We start from the raw sequence: 27,303 nt of genomic DNA on the forward strand, positions 1-27,303 counted from the left end.
TTTAGTCTTATTGCTAAACATTTAGTTGTAGCTGAATATCATGAACAAAAATCAACAGGCTTAAAGGGACTATGTGTAGTTTTTTAGGTATTTTATTATGTAAAATCAATATTGTTATTCATAAATATGTCCTCAATGGTGTACAAATACCTCTGCCAATTATCTGACTTATCCTCGTAAACGAAGAATTTATTATCTTTATATACATGTGACGGGTAGGTCCACGGAGGCCTCCATGTCGTTCCGCCATCTTGAAAAACTATAATAGCAGAGAGGGTCAAAAAGTACTAGGCCAACGCGTTTTCGTTCAGAGCCAGCGTCACGTGACTGAAAGCAGCAGAAACGGAGGGGCAGAGCAGTGAGAGGCGCTTGTCACGGCCCCGGCAAGTTTAACGGGCTGTATTGCACTGTTATTATTCATACTGTAACATTCGTTTGTTCGTTGTGTCAAGTTGCAGTTTGTTTGAAATAACAAACCTGTTCACCCGAAGGAAAACTCGACGAAGTGCTATTAGAAGACATCCTGTCATAGCTTTTTGGTACATAACAGCTACCGTAGATGCAACACGCATTTGAAAAAGCGAGGCACTGGAGAGCACAATTCGTTTGAATGCAAAATAGAATTTCACCGCTAGATTGGAGAAATTCCTACACAATGTCCCTTTAAGAACACTTACACAAGGAACTTCTGCCTGTGGTTAAAAAATACCATAGAAAAACAACTAGCTTAACTAATAAACATTTCAAACATTATTAAAGACAAGTAAGCACTCAGTAATTAAAAGAGAATGAATAAATAATTAGCAGTCGCAACAAATAGATACAAATGAACAAAGAATTAAAATAAAATGTTTTAAGATGATCATTCAGATACAGAAACTGTAATCAAATGTAAATTAAAACTGCACTTTTTAAATAAAATATACATTAAAAACATAGTTACATAGTTATTCAGTGAAAAACGAGTGAATTCTCTCTGTCTTTTGTTGTTTGATTAGTGTTGTTATAGAGACGGCAGCAGGAATATTAGGCTCCTGTCACTTTAAGAGCTGCACAATAGACTGTTAGTCATGTGTTCAGCACAAAAACAGCGGACGAGTCGTCTCACGTTTGAATTGTTTCAAGTCATATTGAAATGCTCACAAAGGAATCGATAACCTTATAACAAGTGTCTGATTCCTGACCTCAAGTATTCGATTCCAGAATTGCAATGGATTTTCGTTTCCCAACCCTATGGACGGATAAAGTTCTTCTAAGCGCATGTTGTTGTTGTGCAGGTGTACCGCTGTGTGGTGAAGAGCTGCTCTCAGACCTTTCAGAAGCTGGATCAGTTTCTGGAGCACATCCACACACACCAAGAGCATCTGACGTACCGCTGTCACCAGTGCAGTAAAGTCTTCCCGTCGCTCTTCGAGCTCGGCCTTCACCAGTACTCACACAGCTTCTGTCCGCAACAGAACCAGCGCAAAGAGACCAACTACTACAGGTCAGACACACTCACAGCAACACAACACCAGCAGGAATCAGAAACACAGGAAAAACACACTGGCTACGTTAACAGGCAACCAAATAATCCGTTAGTAATCAGACTCAGAAGCCTTCATTAGTGATGCACCGTAATGAAAATTCTGGGCCGAAACGGAAAATTTAGGATGCACTTGGCCGAAAACCGAAACTGAAAGGATGACATATGACGCGATCTGTTGTTCCTGTTGAATAAAGTGTCGTATAAATAGTTGTTCAAAAATTCTCCATTCTACTCTAAAAAGTGGAGCAGGACAACGGCCCACCAGTCCTTTATTTCGGATTCTCATCCACAGATGACTGGTTTTGGGCATTATTACTGCGTGATAAATATAAGCAGCGGCAAAACGGTTCATTTACTCATTTACTCCAAATTATGAGCAGAAATGGATAAATATTCAGTCTGCTGTTTAAAACAAATAAAGAACCAATGTAGGAGAATAGTTATGCGCAGACAGCAAGAAACTGTATATTCATGCAGTGTGCGCATGTCAAAAAAACTATTGCAATTTGAAGCTTGTGACATATAAATGCGTCCATTAGAGGCCGACCGATATATCGGCGAGCCGATATTATCGGCCGATATTAGGCATTTTCATAACTATCGATATCGGCATTTATAATGGCCGATAAATGAATATAAAAAAAAATGCGGCGTGCGGTGATTCATGTAAGGGTGGCGCTGCCAATAAAGCACCTAAAAGCTGTCACAATAAAAAGATAAAAAGATAATAAAGGACACTACTATAATATACTATAATATAGTAAAAAGATCTGAGTTCTTCCTCCACTAGTAGAGATTAGAGGAATTAAGACTAAAAATAGAAGATAATGTCAGTGACACTTTTGATATATTTATTGATACAAGTTGTTTTATATAACGTGACTAAATTAAAAGACAAAGTCGTTAGTGAAGTTTATGCAACAGTATTTAGAATATAATATAATATAACATGCAATGCAAACTAGTTTGGTTACAGCTCAAATGTATCATTCTCATTCTATCATTCCCCCTTCCTCCATTACATATCTTTGTCACACAAGTGTTTGATCACCACATTTGAGTGATCATTGCAAAACTTTTATATATTTATTCTGTTTAAATACTTTGTATTCTATATACAGTACCCATCAAAAGTTTGTACACACCAATAGGAAAGTGTGTCCAAACTTTTGACTGGTACTGTACTATAATACACAGAAATAATATTGCTACTGTACACATAAATAATATCGGCCGATATATCGGCATCAGGCTTTTTTTATCGGTATCTGCATCGGCCCCCAAAAATCCATATCGGTCGGGCTCTAGCGTCCATCAACCCGATCACATTTTTAGCGTACATGTAAACACTACATTCAGATTCATCCATCAGAATGAATTCGGTCCGATTAAAACAAAAGTTGTGCATGTAAATGTAGCCACTGTTCTTCCTCAGTATTATCGTCTCATTTTCCAGTACAAACATCTAAACATTCTTGAAGTCCCCCTGTAGTCTAGTCGAAACTCATCACCAAAATGACATATTTAAAGTTTTTTCCTTGAGAAAAAAATTCTTCATTCCTTAAAATAGCTTGAATGTAACTCTACACCCGTGCCTCATTTAGTATGCGCGGTTCTATGAATATGCAAATGAGCCCCGCCTCAACTCACTCACTCACTCAGAGATCCACTCGTTGACGATCACACGTTGATCTGATTGGTTACAAGGTAGTTTGTGACGTCAGAAACACCAGCGATTTCAAACCGTGTTTTTGAGACTGTCTTTGGTTCACTGCAGTTTTAAGCAGAAAATACTCAGCAATGCTGTCGACTTATGAATTTACACATGGTTTGTCTTGACACTTAAACAACATTAAAAAACTTGATTTTCACCACAGGGGGACTTTAAATCAAGATACATTTACTTGAGAAGTAAAATATGATGGATCTAATAAACTTGGGTACAACATGTATGTAGACTGTAAGATGATGACACCTAAAAGAATAAAACGTCATTAGCATGCGCTACTGGTAAACAAATAAAGCCAGATGAATTGCACTTTGGCAATTATGGGTTTTATGTGCGATGAAAAAAAAGTGGAAGTGAAAGAGGAGAATATGGACGCTGTCATGGCTAGAGAAAAAAGGCCAACTTGGCACGCCAATCTTGCAAATGGAGCTTGAGGAAAGTAGTTTTTTGTTTTCACAACACCCCGATATTAATATTAGGGCCTCATCTGGGCACATTCGGCTCAATTCTGGCCAGTGGGGTAACTTTGTTTTAAAAAGTGGGTGGGAAAGGTAGGTGTGTGTGTGTGTGTGTGTGTAGGGGGGTGATACATAGTGTTTAAATTGTTGCTTAATGAGATCTAATATATGTTGTTAGTGGCGAGAATTTTCATGTGAATAAATACATAGATCCGACTGTTATCCCCATGTACTTTAATGGTCCAGTGGCAGAACTTTTGCCAAGCGTGTCAGAGGTTCTGGGTTCTAATCCGCACTAAGTAACGTTAGTATAGTTTTTTTTTTCCTCATCAAAACCGATTGTTTATTAGTGGTTGTATATCAAGCAGGGACACGTTTTTTTGTGCTTTATGTTTTGTGATTTCACCGTAACAAAAAGAGAGTCTCCACAACGGATTGAAGCGCGTGTCCTTGTGAAGACTGTGCGTGAGTCACAACAGAACACTGGACATGTCCCACCCGCAAATTATGCCTATGATTCTGGCAGCGGCAAAGGTCACATGGGACAAATCTGTGCCACACACATCAAGCCAGTTTTAGGGTGAGTTGTGGCTTGCTGTGTGTGGCCCAGATGTGGTCCGGTTCTATATGCTATTGCCAGCCACACTTAGGTTGAGTCATTGCCGTCATTCATCATAGAAGAATGTGGGAGATGTGGGCCACAACTGGGCCAGATGTCATTTGCTATCTGTCCATGACACACCAAGAATTTAGGAGTCAAAATCACATAATCTGACAAAGTGAGAATCGTAACAGACATTAATATCGTTTATTCTGAAGTTACCCGGCATTAAGAGAGTTTCTGCTTAAAGAAAGCAACTGTCAATGGTGTCAGAAAAATCTACTTAACTCAAAGAGAAAACAACTTTATATTTCTGAGCCCATCGACAGATATTTGTTCTTGTTTCAAGCACAAACTCCCTTCATTTAGATTTTTCAGAAAACGAGACTAATATCTAATTTTGCTTCTCAAGTGACTCTTGAGAAAATGAAAGATGAAAATACCGTGGGAGGAAATATTTTTATCCAGTGCATTACCCAATCTGAATATCAATAAAAACTTGTCATCATGTAGATTTCTTTTTTATAAAATAAGAATAAATGAATGTATCAGCTTTAATGCACTTAATAAAATAACTGGTAACACTTTACAATACTTAGTCTCATTTGTTAACATTAGTTATATTAACTAACATGTTCTTATAGCATTAATGTTAGTTAATAAAAATGAGTATGACATTTTATTCAGCAGATATGGCGACTGCTACAGTCACAGTGATGATAGTTTAGGTTGAAGTGTTTTAATCTCTTGCTCCTGTTTGAACGGGTTGTTTTTGTGTTCAGATGTATGAAGTGTCAGAGTAAATACTCCACACAAGAAGCTCTGGAACAGCATCTGCTGAACGCCACACACAACTACCCCTGTCCACACTGCATGAAGGTACTCTATATACTAAAGTTACCGCTTATATTCTCAGTTTTTATCTTCATTTTATCTAAAGCCTTTTGTAATTACGTTATGTTGCTTTTTTATATAGATATTTTTTGAATATTTCTATTTATTTTAATTTTATTTCAGTTTGTTTTAGTAATTTTAATACTTCAGTTTAAGGTTTATATATATATTTTTTGAATATTTCTATTTTTTTTATTTCAGTTTGTTTTAGTAATTTTAATACTTCAGTTTGAGGGTTTATATATATATTTTTTGAATATTTCTATTTATTTTTAATTAACTTTATTATTTTAATTAACTTAAGTAATTTTAATACTTCAGTCTAAGTTTTATATTATTATTTTTTGAATATTTCTATTTATTTTTAATTAATTTAATTTCAATTTGTTTTAGTAATATTAATACTTCAGTTTAAGTTTTATATTATTATTTTTTTATATTTCTATTTATTTTTAATTTATTTTATTTCGGTTTGTTTTAGTAATTTTAATACTTCAGTTTAAGTTTTTTTTAAAGTTTTTTATCTAATATTCATATTTTATTTCAGCTTTATTTCAGGTAATGAAAATTATTTTTATTCAGTATTATTCAGATTATAATCACTGTTATAGTATTTATTAATACTTTGAATTAGCTTTTTTAACATTTGATTTTACTTTTAGTAATATTTTACTTTTTAATTTTAAGTTTTTCAATATAAATATTATATTTCAGTTTTATTTAAACTAACTAGTATTAAACTATAGTATTTATTACTATTTTGAATTAGCTTTTATTTTTATATTTTCAGTTTTAGTTTAAGTTTTTGTAGTTTTGTTATGTGCTTTTGTCATTTTTTCATTATTTTTTTTAGTTTATTTTTATGTCAGTTTTAGTAATTTTAGTCCTTCAGCTTAAACGATTTTAGTTAGTTGCAAAGGCAACATTTCTAATTTTCATTTAGTTTTTTAAGGCGAGACACAGCAGGCAAAAAAAATTTTTTCACTGGTCAATTTTGAGATTTTGGGATATTTGTCTTCAATAATATGTCTTCTTTCAGACTTGTAGTGAAAAAAAGTCAGAAACACACATTTAGGTCTTTATTTTACTACACTTTGTCTGTTTGCGTCTGTAGATTTCTCATAAATTCATCAAAAGTTGTCGTTATAAATCATTCCTCTGCTCCGCGATCGCGATCTGCACCCTGTCATCACACACACCGTTAGAAAGCTCTCTCTCTCCTGTACAATACTGCTGGATCCAAATATGGTCATTTCCTTTTTATCAGCAACCAATCGCGAAAGTAAAAGGGGGGGTTTTACTCTAAATGTGCAATCTCATTGGCTGATGCTAAATCTTTAAAGCCCGTTTTCTCAAAATGACTTTTCTCTCATACTCCAAGTCCGAAATCTCCACTTCAGTAGCACCTATATACACCAAACCTTCCAGTCTTGTACCTAGTTATATTATGAAGACATTTGCAGAGGGATTTGTAAATATATTATTTTTAGCCTGATTTATATAACATTTTATTCCAGGAAACATGGCGAAAATCATTTTTTTAAGGGTATTGGCAGTATATTCTGATTTACAGGATAACAAAAGAAGATATCCATAAATCCCTCTGTAAATTTTCCCCATCTAATATGTGAACACAATGAAAAAATAACTTTGAACCTGGCTTTATCCAATACTGAGATTTCGTTTTTTTAAATATATGCAAATTAGTGCATATTTAATTAGATAATGCCTCATTTGCATATTTAAATATTAAATTTCAGAAAACTTGTAATACATTTTTTTCTCATCTTAATGTATCAAAGATAATCAACAGTAATCAACTGGCAACGTTTCATGGTGATATCTGCTAGTTAAAAAAATTACCCTATTCACCTGTAGTGTCTCGCCTTAAGTTTAAGTTTTTTATCTAATATACCAGTTTTATTTCATTTTAGCTTTAATTCAGTTAACGACTTTTAATTTTTATAGTTTAAGATTTAGTCAACAATAGCGGAAGGAGTCTGTGAAAAGACTGAAGAATGAAGAATCACGGTCAGTGTGTTTGTGTGTCGCAGGTGTTTCCGTGCGAGAGGTATTTCCGGAGGCATCTCTCCACTCACGGTGTCGGCGGCAAATTCAAGTGTCAGATCTGTAAAAAGTTATTCAAAACCGAGCACTACCTCAAACTACACACACAGATCCACTCAGGTGTGACGCTTTATTTGGTGGAAATATCCTTTACTCTTTAATGCAGTTTTATTGTTATGTAGCTAGTTATATCATTTGTATATGAATTGCATCAGAAATTATTAATTGCCCCTAGTATGCTTTTTCAGATATGACCTTTCATGCAGTGTGTAATAACAATGCTGTTTGTGAATGTAAAAAGTCTACAAGTTTCAAAGATCAATAAGCTGTAAGCGGTCTACCAATCAGACTGGGCTATCTGACCAATCAGAGCAGAGTAGACCAATCACAACAGACTGGTTCATCCGCCAATCAGAGCATAGTAGAACAATCACAACAGACTGAGTCATCTGACCAATCAGAGCAGAGTAGACCAATCACAACAGACTGAGTCATCTGACCAATCAGAGCAGAGTAGACCAATCACAACAGACTGGTTCATCCGACCAATCAGAGCAGAGTAGACCAATCACAACAGACTGAGTCATCTGACCAATCAGAGCAGAGTAGAACAATCACAACAGACTGAGTCATCTGACCAATCAGAGCAGAGTAGACCAATCACAACAGACTGAGTCATCTGACCAATCAGAGCGGAGTAGAACAATCACAACAGACTGAGTCATCTGACCAATCAGAGTGGAGTAGACCAATCACAACAGACTGGTTCATCTGACCAATCAGAGCGGAGTAGACCAATCACAACAGACTGAGTCATCTGACCAATCAGAACAGAGTAGACCAATCACAACAGACTGAGTCATCTGACCAATCAGAGTGGAGTAGACCAATCACAACAGACTGAGTCATCTGACCAATCAGAGCAGAGGAAGCTTGCTGAAAGGCGGGGTTTAGAGAGACAGAATCGTGTTTTTGACCTTGGATGCATGTAAACCCGTGTAAGAGACTCAAAACAAATTAGGAACCTTTAAACTATCATAACAGGGGCACTTTAAATTAAGCATATTGAAAGATTTATTTTTCCAAATAAAAAATAAACAAGTAAATGAATGAATCTGCTTTGATGGAGTGTCTGATGAATTCCAGTGATGTTAAGTGAGGTTTTCTTGTCCCGCAGGGGAGAAACCGTATAAATGCTCCGTCTGCGAGGCCACGTTCAACAGGAAGGACAAAGTAAAGAGGCACATGCTGATTCACGAACCCTTCAAGAAGTACAAGTGTCCCTTCAGGTGATTGACAGGTGTCAGATCGGCACAGAGAACATCAGTCGCATGTGAACATGTTTCATTATCTCTATTGTCTTTCCTCTGCAGGACTCATGTGGGCTGCACCAAAGAGTTTAACAGACCGGACAAACTCAAAGCTCATATTCTCTCTCATTCAGGTGAGGATGAGCAAGTCTCAAATCTCAATATACATATACAGTATACACTGCCGTTCGTATATATATATATATATATATGCCCCTGTATGAGTTCTCATATTTTTCTTATATAGTTAAGTAATATCACATGAGTAACGACCGCAGTATCACACGAGTGCAATTGATTTTATTCAAGAGGTCAATAAACAAAAAAATGAATATTGTTATATTTTAGACACAATATTGTATGTTTTTACTCACTTATGCCAATGAAAATATTGACTATAAAGCCAAAGCAAGTTTTTCCCTGAACAACACACAGCGGCGCAGTTTGAGCGAATCAATGGGGTGAATCAATGATTCAATGACTCATTCATAACAAGAGCCATTTGCTTAATTCCTGAAAGAATCAGCCGTTTAAACAAAAAAAATATATTTAACACTCCATCGTTTAGATATTTACCGCCACCTACTAGCAGCTTTAGATTAGGGATGTGACGGTATGGGATTTTTTCTTACCGCGGTGAAGAAGCAACAAATCTCGCGGTTTGGCGGTTAACCGACCCCCCCCCCCCCCCCCCCCGAAAAAACATTTCACCAGCGCCGTGTCACACACTGCAGACGCGATCAAGAACGCATGTAGCTTGTAAATTACAATGGAAATGAATAATTATAAAGCAGTATTCTTTATTAACAAATAAACAAATTAACATTTGTATTAAATTGTAAATATTAATAATGAACTATGAATTATGGTAAACTTAAACAACCTTTTAATCATTATAAAGCAGTTTTCTTTATTATTAACAGCAAATTAACATTTATATTAAATTGTAAATAAAATAATTAACTATTAATTAGGCTAAACATAAACAACCTCTTTTAAAAAGTGCAAAATAAAAGGGCAATAGTCTGAACAAGTATTCGGCTGTTGGGACGCTAAAGTGAATCGTCAAGTCCTGCTGCTTTATTTTTCGGTCTTCAGGTTTCGTGACAGGAAAACCACAACAAACCACAAGGAAAACTACAACTACATTTGGATTATTAGACAATGTCGAAATAAAGTGACTCTGCAGAGTTTTGCATTCAAAGGCATGTAAAGGGAACCATTGACACAGAGAAGAAAGAGTTAACTCTTCACGTGTGCTCTCGCTCATGACCGCTACTGAACATCTGAACACAAACAACGATCAAATTAGGGCTGCAACTAACGATTATTTTGATAATCGATTAATCGGACGATTATTTTTCGATTAATCGGATAGAAATTAAATTAGATTTTTTTTGTTTATTATAACTAAATAAAACCGTAAATCAGGGTATTTATGTGTAAAAGTGTACTTTAAAAAGTGCAAAAGCCACACATTGAGTTTTACTAATATCAATATTTGCATTTTTTTTATGATAATTGCTGATGGCAAGTTGACAAACATGATTATTGTTAAAAAAATGATATCCAACATATTATGTTTTAACAAAATTTTTGTTAAAACAAATTTACACAGACATGTTGTTCAGATGTGAATATCTGAACTAAAAACAAACTAAAAACATCTAAAATATATAATTCATTTAATTTTTATTTAAAATTAATTATATATAAGGAATATAAGGATAAAGAATATAATATATATTATATATATAATATATAAAAGAATATAATATAAGGATAAATTGATTAAATAAATATAGAAAGACTGAAAACAATTGTGTGAATGTAGAGCCGCAGTAGATCGCGTTTGAAAAACAATTAAAACTTAGTAGACAAATGCTATAAAAAGAGAACGGAATGGAGGTAACGTTACCCAGCAAGCTAACAGGCTTGAGTAAAGGACAGGAGAAATTATGCATTAGTGCACAAGCATTCGCTGAAAACCACTGAGTACAGTGACTAAAAAACAATATTTTACCGCTGCTGTTATTAACTGCCTTTATATTTAGTGCTTCGCTTTGTAAAGACCGTTTTAATTTAACCTATTTCTGCGGTAGCGCTATTTTAATCCATCACTTATGTTGCGAGCGAACTGATTGCACAACCTGATGCTCGAGACAAAATACAGACATCCCGGAAGTCCCGGGAGTCTCCCGCATATTGATTGCGGCTCCCTGATGCCCGCGAATTAGTTCAAACTCCCGAAATCTAGAGCGCGCAAGCAAGAGCGCGCATGCGAGACAGAAGAGACTGCTCCAAACCGTGTAGCGCGCGCGCTCGGCAGAGCGCCTGAGGGAGAGAGACCTTGCGTGTGTGTGCGTACCAGTAAACGCTCCCCGTGACGTAAGCAGACCAACTAATCGATAATGACATTCGTTGACAACGATTTTCATAATCGATTATAATACATTTTATCGATTAGTTGTTGCAGCCCTAGATCAAATGCACATCGATAGATCTTCTTCCGTCTGTTCTTCAAAATGTAATCAAATGTATATTTCTGCAAGCATGTTTAAACTGGTTAACTGACAGTGTCTAAGGCAAGCAAAGGCATTTTTCAAGTCGAGTTCGCACGCCACTGCGCAATATACACACACATTACCGCGGGTGGGGTTCATTTCATAAACTGTGGACAAGCTTATCTAATGTAGCCTATAAATTAATGCATATGTCAAAAAAACGGATAATGTTATACTTTGTAGTAGCGCTATCGTCGCGTAATAATCTGTTTGGTTGTAAAATGTATTACCTGAATCAATGAAATGAAATCTATTGTCTCGTCCTGTGGAATCATTCATTCACAGACAGCTTACGAAGATGTTCAACTAATAAAGATCTTCATCGTTGGCAGAAATATGATGCATTTGCAGATTTGCTTTCACTAGACTGTAAGTCCACGGCCACTTCATCCAACGCTCTTGATGTTTTTAAATCTTCCTGTTACGACTCCGAGTCGAGTGTGAATTGAAAGCGCTTCAGTGATTCAATGCGTGCAGGAAACTGAACAGATCATTCAAACTGATTCGCGAACCGATTTAGACAGATCAGCCAACTTGTTTGAAGTCTTTAAACAGAATCGACTCAAAAGAGTGATTCATTTGTGAATTGAGCATCGCTCCTGCCCATAAAAAAAAGATACAGCGCGCTTGGAATAAACATGTATTGCATTAAAATAAAGTAACGAGAGGAACGTCGCCCAACGCAACGAAGAGGTACAGAAAACTTTCAGCAGAAAAAAAAAAGTGCGGTGATGACCTCACACCGCGGTAGGCATCTCATTCACGCGATACTGCGGTGATGCGGTTATCGTCACACCCCTACTTTAGATTATTATTTAGAGTATGATATTTTTTTCATATTTCCATATTCATAAAAACCCATTAAAAGGTTTGTTCGCCCAAAAATTTAAATTATGTCATCATCTACTCACCCTCAAGGCCGTTGCAGCCTAAAGGTTTATGTGTAATAAATTCTGTTGAATCAAATAAAAAATGTCTTGTCTATTTGATGCTTTTCTCATTTAACTCAATAATGATGAATTTATCAGCCAAATTTGATGTGCAATTCATTTGCGATTAATTATATTAATCACCACATCGTGTAACTAATTAGATTAAAAATTGTAATCATTTGACAGCCATAATATATATATATATATATGTGTGGTTTTTTTTCATGGTGTAATGTGGAACTGCATAGTAATGTGCAAAGCAAATGTGTGTTTCTCTCTCCTGCAGGTATTAAGCCGTATAAGTGTCAGTTCTGTCAGAAGTCGTTCAGTCGTCGAGCTCATATGCTGGAGCATCAGCGCTCACACACAGACAACTACCGTTTCCGCTGCTCCGCCTGTAACAAGGGCTTCACACGCCAGAAATACTACAGAGATCACAAGTGTCCGCTGGCGGCGGCCGCGCAGGGACGGGACAACAGCAGCGAGGGTACACACACACACACACACACACATTAATATTTTTTATCTATATGAGTTTTTAAATATATACAGTCAAACCAAAATGTATTCGGACACCATTTCTCACATTTTCTTTGCTATAAAATTCACACACCTTCACTCTACATTAAACACCACAATTTCCATTTCACGACTATCCTAAACGACCCTCGTATCATTCAGAAAAACGCATTTATCATCCTGGCCTTACAGTATATCTGCTCAAAGTAGAACCTAAAATAATGAGATCTATAACGTATATTTCATACTTTTGGTTCACTGACAGACTGCACAAATCATTTATACTCTCCCGCTCACACATACAGCAGTATATCAGAGATGTTGTTAAATGATCCAATAGAAATATACTACATTTTATATATATATATATATATTATACAGTCAAACCAAAATTTATTCAGACACCTTCAACATTTCTCACATTATCACAGTTTATTCGCTATAGTTTAGAAAATGGTGATAAAATATGACAATAACGCAGAGTTATCAAATCGGTTATTTCACTGGTTTTGTCCATCCTTCTGTTAGTCTCACTGATGAATTATGTTGAATATCTGTCAGCTGTTAAATTTAACTACACAATTAGATAATACCAGTTTAGCTCAAACAATTAGCAAGCGATGCTTCATGTTGTTCAGTCTGTGCTGTAAAAAAGGTGCATTAGCAATTAAAGAAAAAACACTTCTGCAAAACATGATCAGGAAAAAAAAGTGTCTGAATTTTTTGTCCCAAATTCTTATCAATTTTACTGGTAGTCGCTGCATGAAGAATTTTTGGGTATAATATGTCAGAGTTTACTTTATTTGCTATCCTCACATAATATGAACTATAATGTTTTGCACCCACTAGTAAAAAAATAACAAAAATGATATCTGGTGTCTGAATAATTTTTTGTTTGACTGTACAACTTTTTATGAAACATTCAGGTGACGGATCTTCTGCCATGGAGCCTGATGAACACGGAGAAAGCGAGGAGGACGGAGATGATGATGATGATAACGAGACGCAGCAGGAGGGAATTATGGGAATGGATGGAGAGGAGAAACAGACGAGAGAAGAAGAGGAGGAAGAGAGGAATAATGAGACGAGACTGGATCACATGCAGGAAGACGACCGAGCCGTCAGACTGCTCTCTGAACCCATGTGCTTCCAGACGGTGGACTGATGAACATCGAGATGAAGAAGAGTCGAAGCTGAGATGTATTTTGCACCTGTATTTACGAGTATTCGCAAACTTGCGTCATGTTGTTTACGAATAGAGTGGTGCAGGGATGATGTTAATTTGCAGGCCAACCTGGAAATTCGCATCACCCTGGTTTCCTCGACAAAAAACCCAATCGAATTTTTTTAATTGGCTTTTGGATTATCGTTTTATTTTTAGGATTATTATATTTAAAAAAATATTTAAAAAGCTCTGCGATCAACAAAAGTGAATTATACTTACAAGATAATCTTCACAAATGAAAACTTTCATGAATTTTTTATGAATTCATTTTTTTTTAAATCGTTAAAATATTAATGTCTGGGATGCTGTGGGCACGCAGACTGTAGTGTACACCGTAAGTTATTTAATTCTTATGTTAAATGTGTAATATGGATAAATAGTGTTCATAAACGGCTGCTGAGATAGTATTCTCAATGAAACGAGTGCAACACGACTTCACAAGCGTCTTTAAAAGTATAAATTATGTTTTCTATCATTGTCAATGTTACAAAACCCCTGTTGCTGATCTTTAAAATTTGATATGTTTTATATTAAAACATTCTTGTTAGCTAATTTATTTTTTCTCGCATTTGTTGAGATGAACTCAGACTGTAACCTGATACAGAAATAAAATATTGAGCTGAATTTCTGCATGTTTGCAGTATGGTTATCATGTCTTGTTTTATTGCTTGTCCATAAATCAGGCAATTTATGAGATATTGACCTAAAACTTGACAAAATGCTGTTGTTATTGTTAACTATAACTATTACAAATATTTTTTGGTAATTCAATTTTATTTTATTACAGTCCGTTTTTTTTAATAAAATAAACAAACAGCACATAACTAAAATTAATTCAATTTCAATATCAATTCTAATTAATAATTACAAATTAATAACTACTATAATAGTATATAAATAATACTAAACCGAGACAAAGACAACCAAAACTACAATTTAATCCTCTGACGATTAAAAATAAAGCATTCACTCGTTTCTGACGTTAGGAAGTATCTGAAGTATCTCTACACAGAGACGTTAATGAGCTGTTTATATGAATGCGTCAAAGCGACCGTTTTTTTTTGTCGTCAACCGTTACGATAGGCCCTGTCCCAAATGGCACACTCCAGACTTGTGGACTTCCTCAGAGTCCACGCTTCGGTGACGTAATGTAGTGCAGACCTATAGGGCCCTTAGCGCGAGTCCGCGAGGGCGCATTGAGAGGTATTTTTGGGACAGACTCGATCGTCACGCCGGAAACAGGAAGGAGGTCTCAGCTCAGACGTCGAAGCTGAATAAACTTAAAGGTCATCTCATCAGTCCCTTTATTAGAAAAATATCACAACTATCATTAAAAAAAATTACAGTCTGTAGCATCGGGAACAGGATTTATTTTATTTTCCCAAATCTTATGTCCATGTGAACTACACAGCCTGCTTTTACAGTTCTATAAGTGTATATGCCACCTGGGCATTAGAATAGATGTCATGGTTATGCAAATGATCAATACAGTTGTACATAATAATACATAATGTTCAATTTTAACACAAAATTAAAATGTAAATGAGTTTAAGACAAATTTATAGGTTTCAATATTCATACTACGTTTATATGACTCAGTAAAGCCATTACATTCGGTTCTATTTATGTAATGAATCATAATGCGATCGTACTATTTAACACGCTATTATTATGTTTGAGATATCAACCACTGGTCGATAATGTTCGTATAAACTGTAAGTAACAACTGGTAAAATGTACGCCTATATCATAAAGCCATGTTAACAGTCCGTGAGGGAAGTCTCCTCCCATCCGTTTTCTGTTTGGCATTTCGCAAGGATTCCTGGGTAGTTAAAGAGTGTGGAGCCTGCACCGCTTCAAGGGTACAAAGGGGGCGCTGCTGAGCACACTTCAGAGCGTTAAAATGCTAAATGGGACGGCCTACGGACTCGTAGACTCAGCGAGCACGCGCAATTTAAGTTCACGAGACCGAAAGTCCGCATGAAGTGCGCCATTTGGGACGGGGCCATAGTGAAGATCAGTGGGCGGGGCCTATGGTGCAATGCTGTATTACTATTGGTCAATATTGTGTTGGAGACAGTCATCTGCAAATGTGTGATGTGCACAGATGCTCTTTTATAAAAAAAAAAGAAGAAGCTTGTTTTTGGAGCTTGGTTTATAATGAGGATTATGTTTTAAGCTCTAAAACTTGCAGATGTTTTAATGATACAAAGACCTTTTATATTTCAAAAGATCAAGGCAAATTTGATTTCTCATGTCATGACCCCTTGAAAGTAACATCTCATCCCATGTGGATTTGTTGCTGAAACTCATTTCCTTGCATTATGAACAGAGTTCAGGTCTAAAACAAACAAACAAAAAAACACCAACAACAAGACATTTCCCATAGATTTATTTATTCAGCTGCTGAACATCTTTTCACATATGACTATACATACAAATCAACTCTAGTAAATAAACTCTGAAACAACCGTGAAAGCAGTTGCTTCTACTTTAATACTAAAATCATTTGAATTATCAGAACAGAGAGGAGAGTATTCACACATGTACAGGATTTAGTTCATATACAGAGTCAAAGTGGTTTGGTTTAAATGGATCAGTTGGAAATAAAAGTCAAAATGAAAGCCTTGTCACTTAATAACAAACCATTGTCCTGGGGATTTCACTAGTTAAATACTCATTCAAACAGGGTAATTTGGATAAAAATAGCTATTGAAATAAATATTTCATGTTGATTCATTTTCTTAAATTCAAAAAGACAGTCATCGATACGAGCCTTGATATTATTACCCATAATGCAATGCACTGAACCACAGCTGCACGCTATAAGTGGGGCTTTTGTGCTCCAGTGGTTTTAGACTAGTATCACTTCAAATAATTCATGAAACATGAAATAAACGACAATCTGAACAGCCAAAGAGCTTCCAGAATACTTAAAAAGACGCGTTAAAAAGCAGTCGCCCTATAGAACTAGAGCGCTCGATACTCGCTGTCAATCAGACACGTGTACCTCTAATAAATACTGCCCTCTCACAATTTTAGTCCCAAAATTAACTCACATTATCGCTTCAGGGATTCGAGGCCAGAGCCACGTCTGTTTCGCATCAAGAACGACACAATTTCAGAGAAATAATTCAGTAATGTGAATCTGTGCCAAAGAACCAGAGCGTGAAATTAAACGCACCAGAGACCAAGTACAAGAACTTCAGGCTCTAATTCTAAAACAGGAACTTTCAGTAAATTGTATCATTTTTAGAAATGTCAAGGCCATATTTCACCACAAAATCAAGATACAGATTTAAAAAATGTCTATATATATGTGTGTGTGTGTGTGTGTGTGTGAATAATAAAACATCTATTAATACAAACACACATACACATATACACACGGTGCAAAAGTCTTAGGCACGTTAGTATTTTCACCCCCAAAAGCTGGTTAAGCCAGTTATTTATATCTTTCGTTGTTTCTGTATTAATAGATGTTTTAATGTACACACAAACATGCATATATATATATATAGAGAGAGAGAGAGAGAGAGAGAGAGAGAGAGAGAGAGAGAGAGAGAGAGAGAGAGAGAGAGAGAGAGAGAGAGAGAGAATGAATGAATAGGATCATTCATATTTTTGGCATTGCACCATTATTTAAATTTTTCATGGGAATCAAACATTTGACTCACAACATTTCTGTAAAAAACATTCTGTTGTTATTGAATTATTTAAATGATGTATTAATTTGGTAAAATATTTACTTTCTTTTTTATTTAGATCAGCACAAGTTAAATTCATTAGAGCACAATGTATACTTACAATTGAAAGTATACACTTTTCACTTTGCCGTAACAAGAACGCATGGAACATATTTTATTCCATATTACAATGAGAATTTGTGAAAATTTGTCATGAATTTTTTTTTTTTTTCAAAGACCCAATGCAAAATATCAAAAAATTTTATTTTGATTTTGGGATGAAAACGGACATTTCTTGACAGTTTGAAATGAATGAATATTTTGGTCAGTCGTGCAACAAAGCGGTCAAGATCTGGACTGGCGCTCGAGCGGTTTCACAGAGCTACACTTTAACAACCCAGCTGTTTTTTGGATGACAGTGAGGAAAAAAGGCACGAGGAGGAGACCCGTCGTAGGGTTGCAAACATAAAACACACATTCACAGAGCTCTCGTGAATCATTACGATCGTTCTGGTCTTTCTCCTGGAGTCGTAGAGAAAAGTCTTGCTGGATTAATCACATGTAGAAACATTAAAGTCACGTTATTACACGCTTGCATAAAGCCCTCTTCGTCTCATGGGGAATATAAAAATGAATACCAAGTGACAGGTGAGTGCAGAAACCCCCAATTTCCCATAATGCACCGGTGTGCCGGACCATCGAGTCATGGTCTGTCTTCTCAGTTAAACTAGTGTGTGTGTGTATGTGTGTGTGTGTCTCACTCCTGTCCGAAACCTTCCGTCTCCTCGATGGCGAACATCAGCTTCTCCTTCAGCTGCTCGTAGCTTCGGTACGGTGGGAGATCCAGACGATTGAAACTGAAGGAACATTTATTACAGGTCTGACATCAACACTTCAATGCCTACTGAATATGCTGCATCACAATCTGAATAATTATTGCTATATAATTATTATTATTATATGCAGTATACAAGTATTAATACATATTGCAAATGTGTGAAGAATCCCACAAGTATATGAAGGGTGTTAGGAGTGTCACTAAAAAACAATAAGGAATAAGTTATCAATTTATTAATTAAAAAAATATAGTAAATAAAAAATGCTTTAAGATTTACAACTAATTACATTTAATAATTGAATTAATAAAAAAGTAAATGCATTAGTTAACATGATCTAACAATGAAAAACACTGAGGCATTTTTGAATTTTTATACATTATTAAAATCAAAAGTTGTATCCGTTATTATTTTAATATATTAATATAATTTATATTATTTAATGGACCTAAGCTAACATGAACTAACAGTAAACACTTGATTTTTCATTAAATAACGTTAAAAATAATTAATATATTAATTAAAGTTAACTAATGGAAACTTATTGTAAAGTGTTACCATATACATCATAATAAAGCACTATGATATATATGGATTGGATATATATATAAAATTATAAATAATTACAAAAATATTATTCCAATAATAACAATAACAACCACAATAATAATTATTATTTTATCATATTATTAATTATTGTTAATATAAATAATGCTATTTTATCAATGTTCCAAAACATTAAAAAATGATGTATATAGACACTTGACACAGATGCAACTATTAAACTACTACTTTAAAAAAAGCCTCCTCTGACACACACTGGCACGCTGTACTTACACAGCTTAAGCTTAAATACACAGAAATAAACACTAAACCTATTCAATACCGGATCACATCAAGAGAAATATGAACAGCTCTTTTCAGATGAATATAATGTGTGTATGAAGTGAGTTTCTGTACCATGTGTGGCTTCGGGGAAGCCAGTTCTCTTTCCCGACCTTCTCGATGCAGAACTTCTGCGCTCCGTTACTCCCTGTGACCAAACACATCACAAACATCACTCTCTCGAAACTCAAACTCATCTCTATGCTAAAACATATCTTTTTTAGAGTAAAGGAACAGGACCAAGAGCCGCTTTCTGTGATCTATTGCAAAATACATAGAACTGATGCTAATCACATTCCTAATAAATGTTTTTCACCATAATCATTCATCAAAAGTTTCTTCTCTGCTGACATAAGCAAGGCTAATATTAAACCAATGATATCATAACAGCCTAACATGTATGATCCAATCAAATCTTGGTTGGATAAAGTCCCATCCTACATTATTTCCCAGTGATTATTCTGTTTAAGGAAAGACAATACAGGCAAAACCACTGTTTTTTTATTATGCATTGGTCAGTTTTGAGATTTTTTTTGGCTAATTTGCTTGTGTTTTATTTCAGACGAGTGGGAAGACAAAAACATCCAAAATACACATTTAAGTTTTTATTTTATTGCACTTTATCTATTTGTGTCAGTAGATTTCAAATACAATACATATCTTTAAAGTTTTTTTCTCCACTTCAGCAAAACTTATAAACACCAACATTTACAGTTTTATTCCTGTATATATTCTGAAGGCTTGTTCATATACCATTCACACTGGTTTTATATAATATGTTATTCCTAAAAACATGACAGTATTTTAAGATTTATGGAGTGATTAAAAAAAGAGAGAGAGATATCCAAAATCCCCTCAGTAAATATCTGTCAACAAAATGAAACAAAAATTTTGAACATGTCTTTATCCAGTTTTCATATTTATGTTCTGAAAATGTATGCAAGTTAGTGCATATTTGTATTATTTGCATATTTAAACATAAATAACAACTCTCTTTATGTACTATAATTAATTACTGGGGAAAATAGAGTTATGTCTGTTAAAACTTTTTTTTTTATTACCTTTATCACCTGTAGTGTCTTGACTTAAATGACATTATGGAAGTTAAATGCATAGTGCATGCTATCTTCATGTTTTTATGTGAATAATAACTCACCCATCAGGTCTGCGAATCCTCCGACGGGCAGACGACAGGTACCGGTCACGAACTGCAACAGTCTCATGCGCTTCTCATTATCCATCTCTTTCATTAACTGCAGAGAAAGACAGAGTGTCTTAAAACTTTTTGCAATCTAAAAGATGACTAATTTAAAATACTTGAAGGAGATCGTAGTGTCAGTACCTGCCAGAACCACAGGATCTGTTTACTGGAGGTGGTGTAGTGTCTGTAAATGCTGTTTCTCTGCCAGTCATTCAAGTCGATTTCTTGCATTCCACACAACATCACCTACGACACAAAAAACACTGTTAAATACTGAATGCATGCAGCAGAAAACTATTTGAACACTTAAATATATTCTAATGTATGTAATGCATTTTGTTATCTAATTCCATGACGTTCAGATATGCTTAAAGTCACATGTTCATCTTTCTTTAGTGTGTAATGTTTCTGTTTGAGCATGAAAAAGTCCAGTTATTCTCTATATCAGTGTCAGTGTTTCTGAACTCCCTCAAACAAGTTTTCTTCCGGGAACGAACACGACACAATATTCCTCATTATAATAATTGATACGCAGAATAAAGGGGCGGGGCCTGGTTGAGTTAGTTAGTAGTGTGTTGAAACTGGCGGTTATGGAAAGGGGCGGGACATTTCCCAAACACACTCGAAGTGCTCGACCAATCACAACACAGTGATCCAGCCGACCAATCAGAGCACAGTGCTATTTTCAGAAGGAGGGGCTTCATGGAGACAGGAACTAAACAGAGCGTTACTGACAGACTGGGAAGAGAGGAGCTGCAACAATGGGGAATATGAGAAAAAATTTTTTTATGAACATTGAAGCATGAAAGCTTATTCTAGTAGAGAAAAACAAAATCAAGACTTTGAAAAAGGCCACAATAGAGAGCCTAATCCCTCCCCTTCCGGTAGACCATGGGACCTTATTTCGGAAAAATATTGTATGGTAGTCAATGGCGAGAGACAACAAATATTTGGATCCCGTTTGAATTGTGCCCTGAATTACACATATGATGTTTGTCAATTTAAAAGATACATTTTAAAGCGAAGAAAGTCGCAGTTTGATGTAAAACTGTTGAGGTATAAGACTGTGAAAATACATAATTACAAAGACTACATACCTTTTCTCTCAATGAATGAAGCTAACATCTTTCATTTCTTCTACAGTCTAACGTTATAATCGTAACGTTACGCCGTCATGCCTGTGTGTTTTGTACCAGACTGCACACACACGAGCTTGGTGACATGCGCAGTGCGAGACGAGAGATGTAGTTCATTGAGCGATTTTCACATCAAACTAAATGTTACTCTTCTGTTTTATGACAAACTGTGACTTTCATAATTATCTTATAAATTGACAAACATCATATGTGTAATTCAGGGCACAGTTCAGACGGAATAAAAAGATAAGTTGTCTCTCGCCATTGACTGCCATACATATTTTTCCCGAAATAAGGTCCCATGAGCCGGAAGCGGAGGGGCGGGACTTAGGCTCTCTATGGGTACTCTTTAAGCTTTATTTTTTTAGCCATGTGTGATTTATGGGATTTTAAATCAGCGTCTCTCACCTCCAACTCTTTGGCATCGAAATACTGCAGGTACTGCTGCGGGAGAACCTCATTAAATCCTTCAAAGAAAGCTTGAGTTTGTTCCTCGACACCGCGAGACAGCCGCCACTCCGCCACCAGCCTGAACAGAGCAAACAACAGGACATTTACTACCAGCAAACACTGAACAACACCTGCAGAGGTGTTAAGACCCAGCAGCGTCGGCCCAATCCCAATCCTGGTCTCCAATCCCGGTCTACATAGGTATCTACCTCCAAAGACACCATCTTACAAATACAGAACCTGGTTTTGAAACTTTACGGGCAAATAATATATAATACATTTATACAGACACACTTTACTGGGCAAAATAAATGGGAAAAACCAAAAATAGCAAAATATTTAGTAGTTTTTTGATGATCCTAACCATTTTAATCACAAATCATTGGTCAGGAAATTAGCAAGAATTGCATAAATACTGCAGATAAAGATAAAGCATTGAATAGCCTTCCCTAACTTGCAGACAGTATTTTACAGAAGAGTCAGTGTTGTTCCACTCAATGTTCATGGCTTCAAACAGTTCTTGAGTAGTTGAAAAATGTCGCCCAGTTCGTCTGAGTTTAATGTGAGACCAAATATTCTCAATATGGCTCAAATCTGGACTCTGACGAGCCAAAATATGAGCCTGATGGACCTTTTTAAACCGCAGAGATTATCTTAGATAACTACATAACTACATTTTATGAAAATCACCTGTGAGGTTCTCGTATCTATGCTTATGAGCATCAATTATGTATTCTGTACGCCATTTTCTCCCTCTTATCAGAAAGCGATGACATAGTGAAAACATCCAGTCGTGTTGGTTTAACAGGAAATGCGTGACTCCCTGAACCGCTGCTTCTCGTAAATACTACTGTGCAAATTATTTTTTAACAGATGTGGATTTGAATACAGTGGATCATAAGGTAATAATTATTTATTACTTAGCCAGCAAGTATTCAGTGAAGTGAGTGATGCTCATGACTGAGTTATGTCCATGTTTTTAGCTCTAATATTTCAACCTACATTCAGCCTATGTTTTTGACGGATGTTATAACATGCATAAGGGGTGAACTAGGTTTTATTTCTGGGAAATTATAAAACATGCGGAGATGTTCAAAATGCTTTTTGAGTAGTTCATAAAGTTTATTTAATGGCTTAAATACATGACATGTTGCTCGGAAACTTGACGCAAATGTCATAAATTTGTTGACTTTTGAAAATCAAGTTCTTTTTTTTTCAGGAAAGGAGTGGTTTTGATGCACAAAGTTGTTTATTTTAACTGTCTCAAGAAAAATGTATTATTTAAACCCATGAAAATGCAGATCCTGTTGTAAATAACAGTGAAGAAATAGATCAGATTGGATAATTTAGTGAAAAACGAATAGAAATGATAATCTGTATAAAGAACACGTAAGAATAAATCTCTTCTCAGATTTATCGTCGTCGAGACATACAGTCAAACCAACATTTATTCAGACACCTTCAACATTTCTCACATTATCACAGTTTATTCGCTATAGTTTAGAAAATGGTGATAAAATATGAGTTATTAAATCAGTTGATGTTTCACTGGTTTTGTCCATCCTTCTGTTAGACTTTCTCACACATGAATTATGTTGAATATCTGTTAAATTTAACTACACAATCAGATAATACCAGTTTAGGTCAACCAATTAGCAAGCAATTCTTCATGTTGTTCAGTCTGTGGTGTAAAAAGGTGCATTAGCAATTAAAGAAAAATCACTCCAGCAAAACATGAGCCGGTCAAAGTGTCTGAATAACTTTTGATCCCAAATTTGTATAAATGTTACTGGTAGTCACTGTATGAAGAATGTTTATGTATAATATGTCACAGTTAACTTTATTTTGCTCTCCTCACTTACATAAATTAATTATAGTGTCCTGCACTTACTAGTAAAAAAATATCCAAAATTATAATTTTTGGTTTGCCTGAAAATTCGCGTCACTTAATCACGCTCCGGGTGAAAGGCGCTGAAAGCATCTAGAGGGCTTTGTGTGTGTGTGTGTGTGTGTGTGTGTGTGTGTGTGGGGTTTGGCTCTGATAAGCAGCAAGAGTGTGTAGTTGAGAGATTGAGAGACTGGCACCTGATGTACTCCTCCTTGTTCTCCTCTGTGACCTGGACGTTCCCGCCGTCCGGCTTCAGCTCGTGAGTGGAAACCTCACCCAGGATCTCCTTATCCACCGAGAAAAACATCTCCAGACCACACTCCTCGATGTTATTATCCCTGACACAACACACACACACACACTTTGAGAGGCGTTCGCGACTGAAATCACGTTACGCTAAGCTGCGTTTCAGACATGAGAAACGTCTGTGGGGTTTATAAACACACCATACATACACAGAAAAGACTCAGAAAGTCATAATAGCTCATGGCACTAACAAAATGTATCCATATACAATCATTTCTGGTGATCATTTGAATGGATGGTATTTATTGTGAGTATATAGTCTAAAGTGACTTTTAAAAAAAACGAGTTCATTGTTTCTGGCTTAAATTATTAATTTGTTTAAATTAATAAATTTTTAGCTAACTGTGATTTTGTATAAATGTGACCCTGGATGACAAAACCAGTCATATGGGTCATTTTTTTGAAATTGAGATTTATACATCACATGAAATCTGAATAAATAAGCTTTCCATTGATGTATGGTTTGTTAGGATAGGACAATATTTGGTAAGAGATACAACTATTTGAAAATCTGGAATCTGTGGGTGCAAAAAATCGAAACATTGCGAAAATCGCCTTTAAAGTTGTGCTTTTATGTTCGCGATTGTGCTACATTCACTCACAAAAATAAATGTTTTATACATTTACAGAAGGAAATTTACAAAATATCTTCATGGATCATGATCTTTACTTAATATCCTAATGACTTTTGGCATAAAAGAAAAATTGATAATTTTGACCCATACAATGTATTGTTGGCTATTCCCACAAATATACCCGTGCGACTTAAGACTGGTTTTGTGATCCAGGGTCACAGTACATTTCTGAAATACATAGTTTCCTCTAATAACAGATCACTCGAAATTGTAACGTGGACTTTTCTATAAAGCTGCTTTGAAATGATGTGAAAAGCGCTATACAAATAAATGTGAATTGAATTGAATAAAGTAAATAATCTAAGAACTTATATTTATATGAATGTGTATACATTTAAAAAACAGAATACCTAAAAGCATTATAGTCTTCTTTAAAGTACCTTAGAGTACTATGTAAATATCAATCGAACTTTAATATGGTAATCAGTCAGAACTATGATATATATTGAAGTACCATGATAGCACACACATACTTTAATGCATTATGCTTATTCTTAATGAGTATTCATGAGTACAGTAAAGAAAGTAAACTGACTTGATCCAGATGAGGGAGTTGTAAAACTCCGGGTCAATGGACTCCAAGTCTTTCAGAGCCCAGGGCTTGTTCAAGATGCGCTTGTAGAACGGCAACGAGAAGCCCGTGTCGATGAATTTCCCATGAAACAAGGCCTACAGGAATCAGAAAAAAATAACATGTTAAACTGGCACCATAGAGATTTTTCCAAACACAGTTAAAATTATTAACAAAGAATAATTTCACCACTTCTTGGAATAGAATCTGACAATGACCAAATATGGCAAAACAAGATTACCATGGCGATGAAGCGTCCAATGAACTTGAAGTATTTGAGGTGGTCAGGGTTGATGTAGGACGCAGGGTTTATCTGGAGGCAGTAATTGTCTTTGCCAGCGTACTCGAACAGGCAGTACATGGGGTTCAACACCTCGTGAGACAACAGGAAGAACCATTCCCTGCACCAAACACACAACAAGCTTTACTTTAAGGTATTACAAGAGGTCTACACACGAGTGATGCTTTCAAACTAAATCACTATATATATATAAAATATATATATGTATATATATATATAAACACACAGGTGAAACTCGAAAAATTTGAATATCGTGCAACAGTTCATGTATTTCAGTAATTCAAATTAAAAGGTGAAACTAATATATTTAGTATATATAACTATATACATATGCATGATTACACTTTTCAGAGGGCCGACATTTCTGTAAATAAACTAAATAAATAAAAAAAACTGAAATAAATAAAATTTCATCTAATTTTCTGAGATTTTGAATTTTCATAAGCTGTAAGCCAACTTTTGCACAATATTCAAATTTTTCGAGTTTCACCTATATATATATATATATATAGGATATATACATATATATATACATATATATATATATATATATATATATATATATAAATACACACACACACACACATACACTCTAACGTTAAAAAAAATGGGATCGTAAAACTTTTAATGTTTTTAAAAGAAGTCTCTTTTGCTCACCAGGGCTGTATTTATTTGATTAAAAATACAAAACAAACCCAGTAATATTGTGAAATATTATTTCAATGTAAAACAGCTGTTTTCAATTTGAATGCATTTTAAAATGTATTTTATTCCTGTGATCAAAGCTGAATTTTCAGCATCATACTCCAGTCTTCAGTGTCACATGATCCTTCAGAAATCAGTCTAATATGATGATTTGCTGCTCAAGATATTTATGATTATTATCAATGTAGAAAACAGTTGTGTATAATTTATTTCAGGATTCTTAGATGAATAGAAAGGTTTATTTCTGCAATATTTTGTAACATTATACACCACAATTCGAAAGTTTTGGGGTAAGTAAGATTGTTTGAAAGAAATTAATATGTTTATTCAGCAAGGATGCATTAAATTGATCAAAAGAGATTCTATGATTCTATTTCAAATAAATGCTGTTCTTTTCAACTTTCTGTTCATCAAAGAATTTCATGAAGTAAAATCACTAAAAGGTTTCTTTCCTCTGCAAAAAAATATCCCTTACCATGAACAGCAACAGAAGTTTCATTATTACACCATTAGATGGCGGCAAAGACTGTCTTTATGAGAGTCAGTCAGCAGAGAAGACTTTTATTATTTTAAAGACTTTTTAAAGGACTGAAACTTGTGATTGTGAACACTGAAGCAAGACCCAACAGAGAAATGCTTTGACTAGCGCTCAGTGTCAGGCACAGGAAAACCCCTTAACTGTTAATAGGACATTTCAAACGGATTTTTTATTATGAGCATAGACTGACCTGAAAGAAGCAGGTAAGAAGGACTGGAACTAATCATTTTATATATATATATATATATATGTCGCCTTTAGCTTTTGGCTTGCTTAGTTGGGGACATTTAATATTTAACAATATTATTGATCTCCTGCATTGACACCATTATATGAGA

At 35.1% G+C, this 27,303-nt stretch overlaps 2 protein-coding genes across 4 annotated transcripts in view; one reads left to right on the forward strand and one right to left on the reverse strand.

The window, feature by feature from the left end:
- Window positions 1–14,451, forward strand: part of znf341 (zinc finger protein 341) — a 30,454-nt gene extending 16,003 nt beyond the window's left edge. For both annotated transcript variants that reach the window (XM_077217975.1, XM_077217976.1), the window contains exons 10-16: window positions 1,278–1,486; window positions 5,099–5,195; window positions 7,265–7,397; window positions 8,455–8,566; window positions 8,651–8,721; window positions 12,370–12,570; window positions 13,529–14,451. In XM_077217975.1, coding sequence (XP_077074090.1) covers window positions 1,278–1,486; window positions 5,099–5,195; window positions 7,265–7,397; window positions 8,455–8,566; window positions 8,651–8,721; window positions 12,370–12,570; window positions 13,529–13,767 — 1,062 coding nt within the window. In that variant the 3' untranslated portion in view covers window positions 13,768–14,451. The remainder of the gene's footprint in view (window positions 1–1,277; window positions 1,487–5,098; window positions 5,196–7,264; window positions 7,398–8,454; window positions 8,567–8,650; window positions 8,722–12,369; window positions 12,571–13,528) is intronic.
- Window positions 14,452–16,206: 1,755 nt separating this feature from the next.
- Window positions 16,207–27,303, reverse strand: part of itchb (itchy E3 ubiquitin protein ligase b) — a 33,146-nt gene continuing 22,049 nt past the window's right edge. The window contains exons 17-25 of one of the 2 annotated variants that reach the window (XR_013198240.1): window positions 25,663–25,822; window positions 25,386–25,519; window positions 24,107–24,247; window positions 21,980–22,100; window positions 20,577–20,681; window positions 20,391–20,487; window positions 19,310–19,382; window positions 17,329–18,370; window positions 16,207–17,182 (exon numbers count right to left, since the gene is read on the reverse strand). Coding sequence is in view for 1 of the 2 variants with exons in the window: in XM_077217973.1 (XP_077074088.1) it covers window positions 18,271–18,370; window positions 19,310–19,382; window positions 20,391–20,487; window positions 20,577–20,681; window positions 21,980–22,100; window positions 24,107–24,247; window positions 25,386–25,519; window positions 25,663–25,822 (931 nt within the window). In the remaining variant the exon portion in view is untranslated. Of the gene's footprint in view, window positions 18,371–19,309; window positions 19,383–20,390; window positions 20,488–20,576; window positions 20,682–21,979; window positions 22,101–24,106; window positions 24,248–25,385; window positions 25,520–25,662; window positions 25,823–27,303 lie in introns of both variants that reach the window. The other variant, XM_077217973.1, reaches the window with a different exon arrangement.

Source organism: Siphateles boraxobius, unplaced genomic scaffold, assembly GCF_051911475.1.
Source record: "Siphateles boraxobius isolate OS27281-9 unplaced genomic scaffold, OSU_SipBor_1 77, whole genome shotgun sequence".
NCBI lineage: Eukaryota > Metazoa > Chordata > Actinopteri > Cypriniformes > Leuciscidae > Siphateles > Siphateles boraxobius.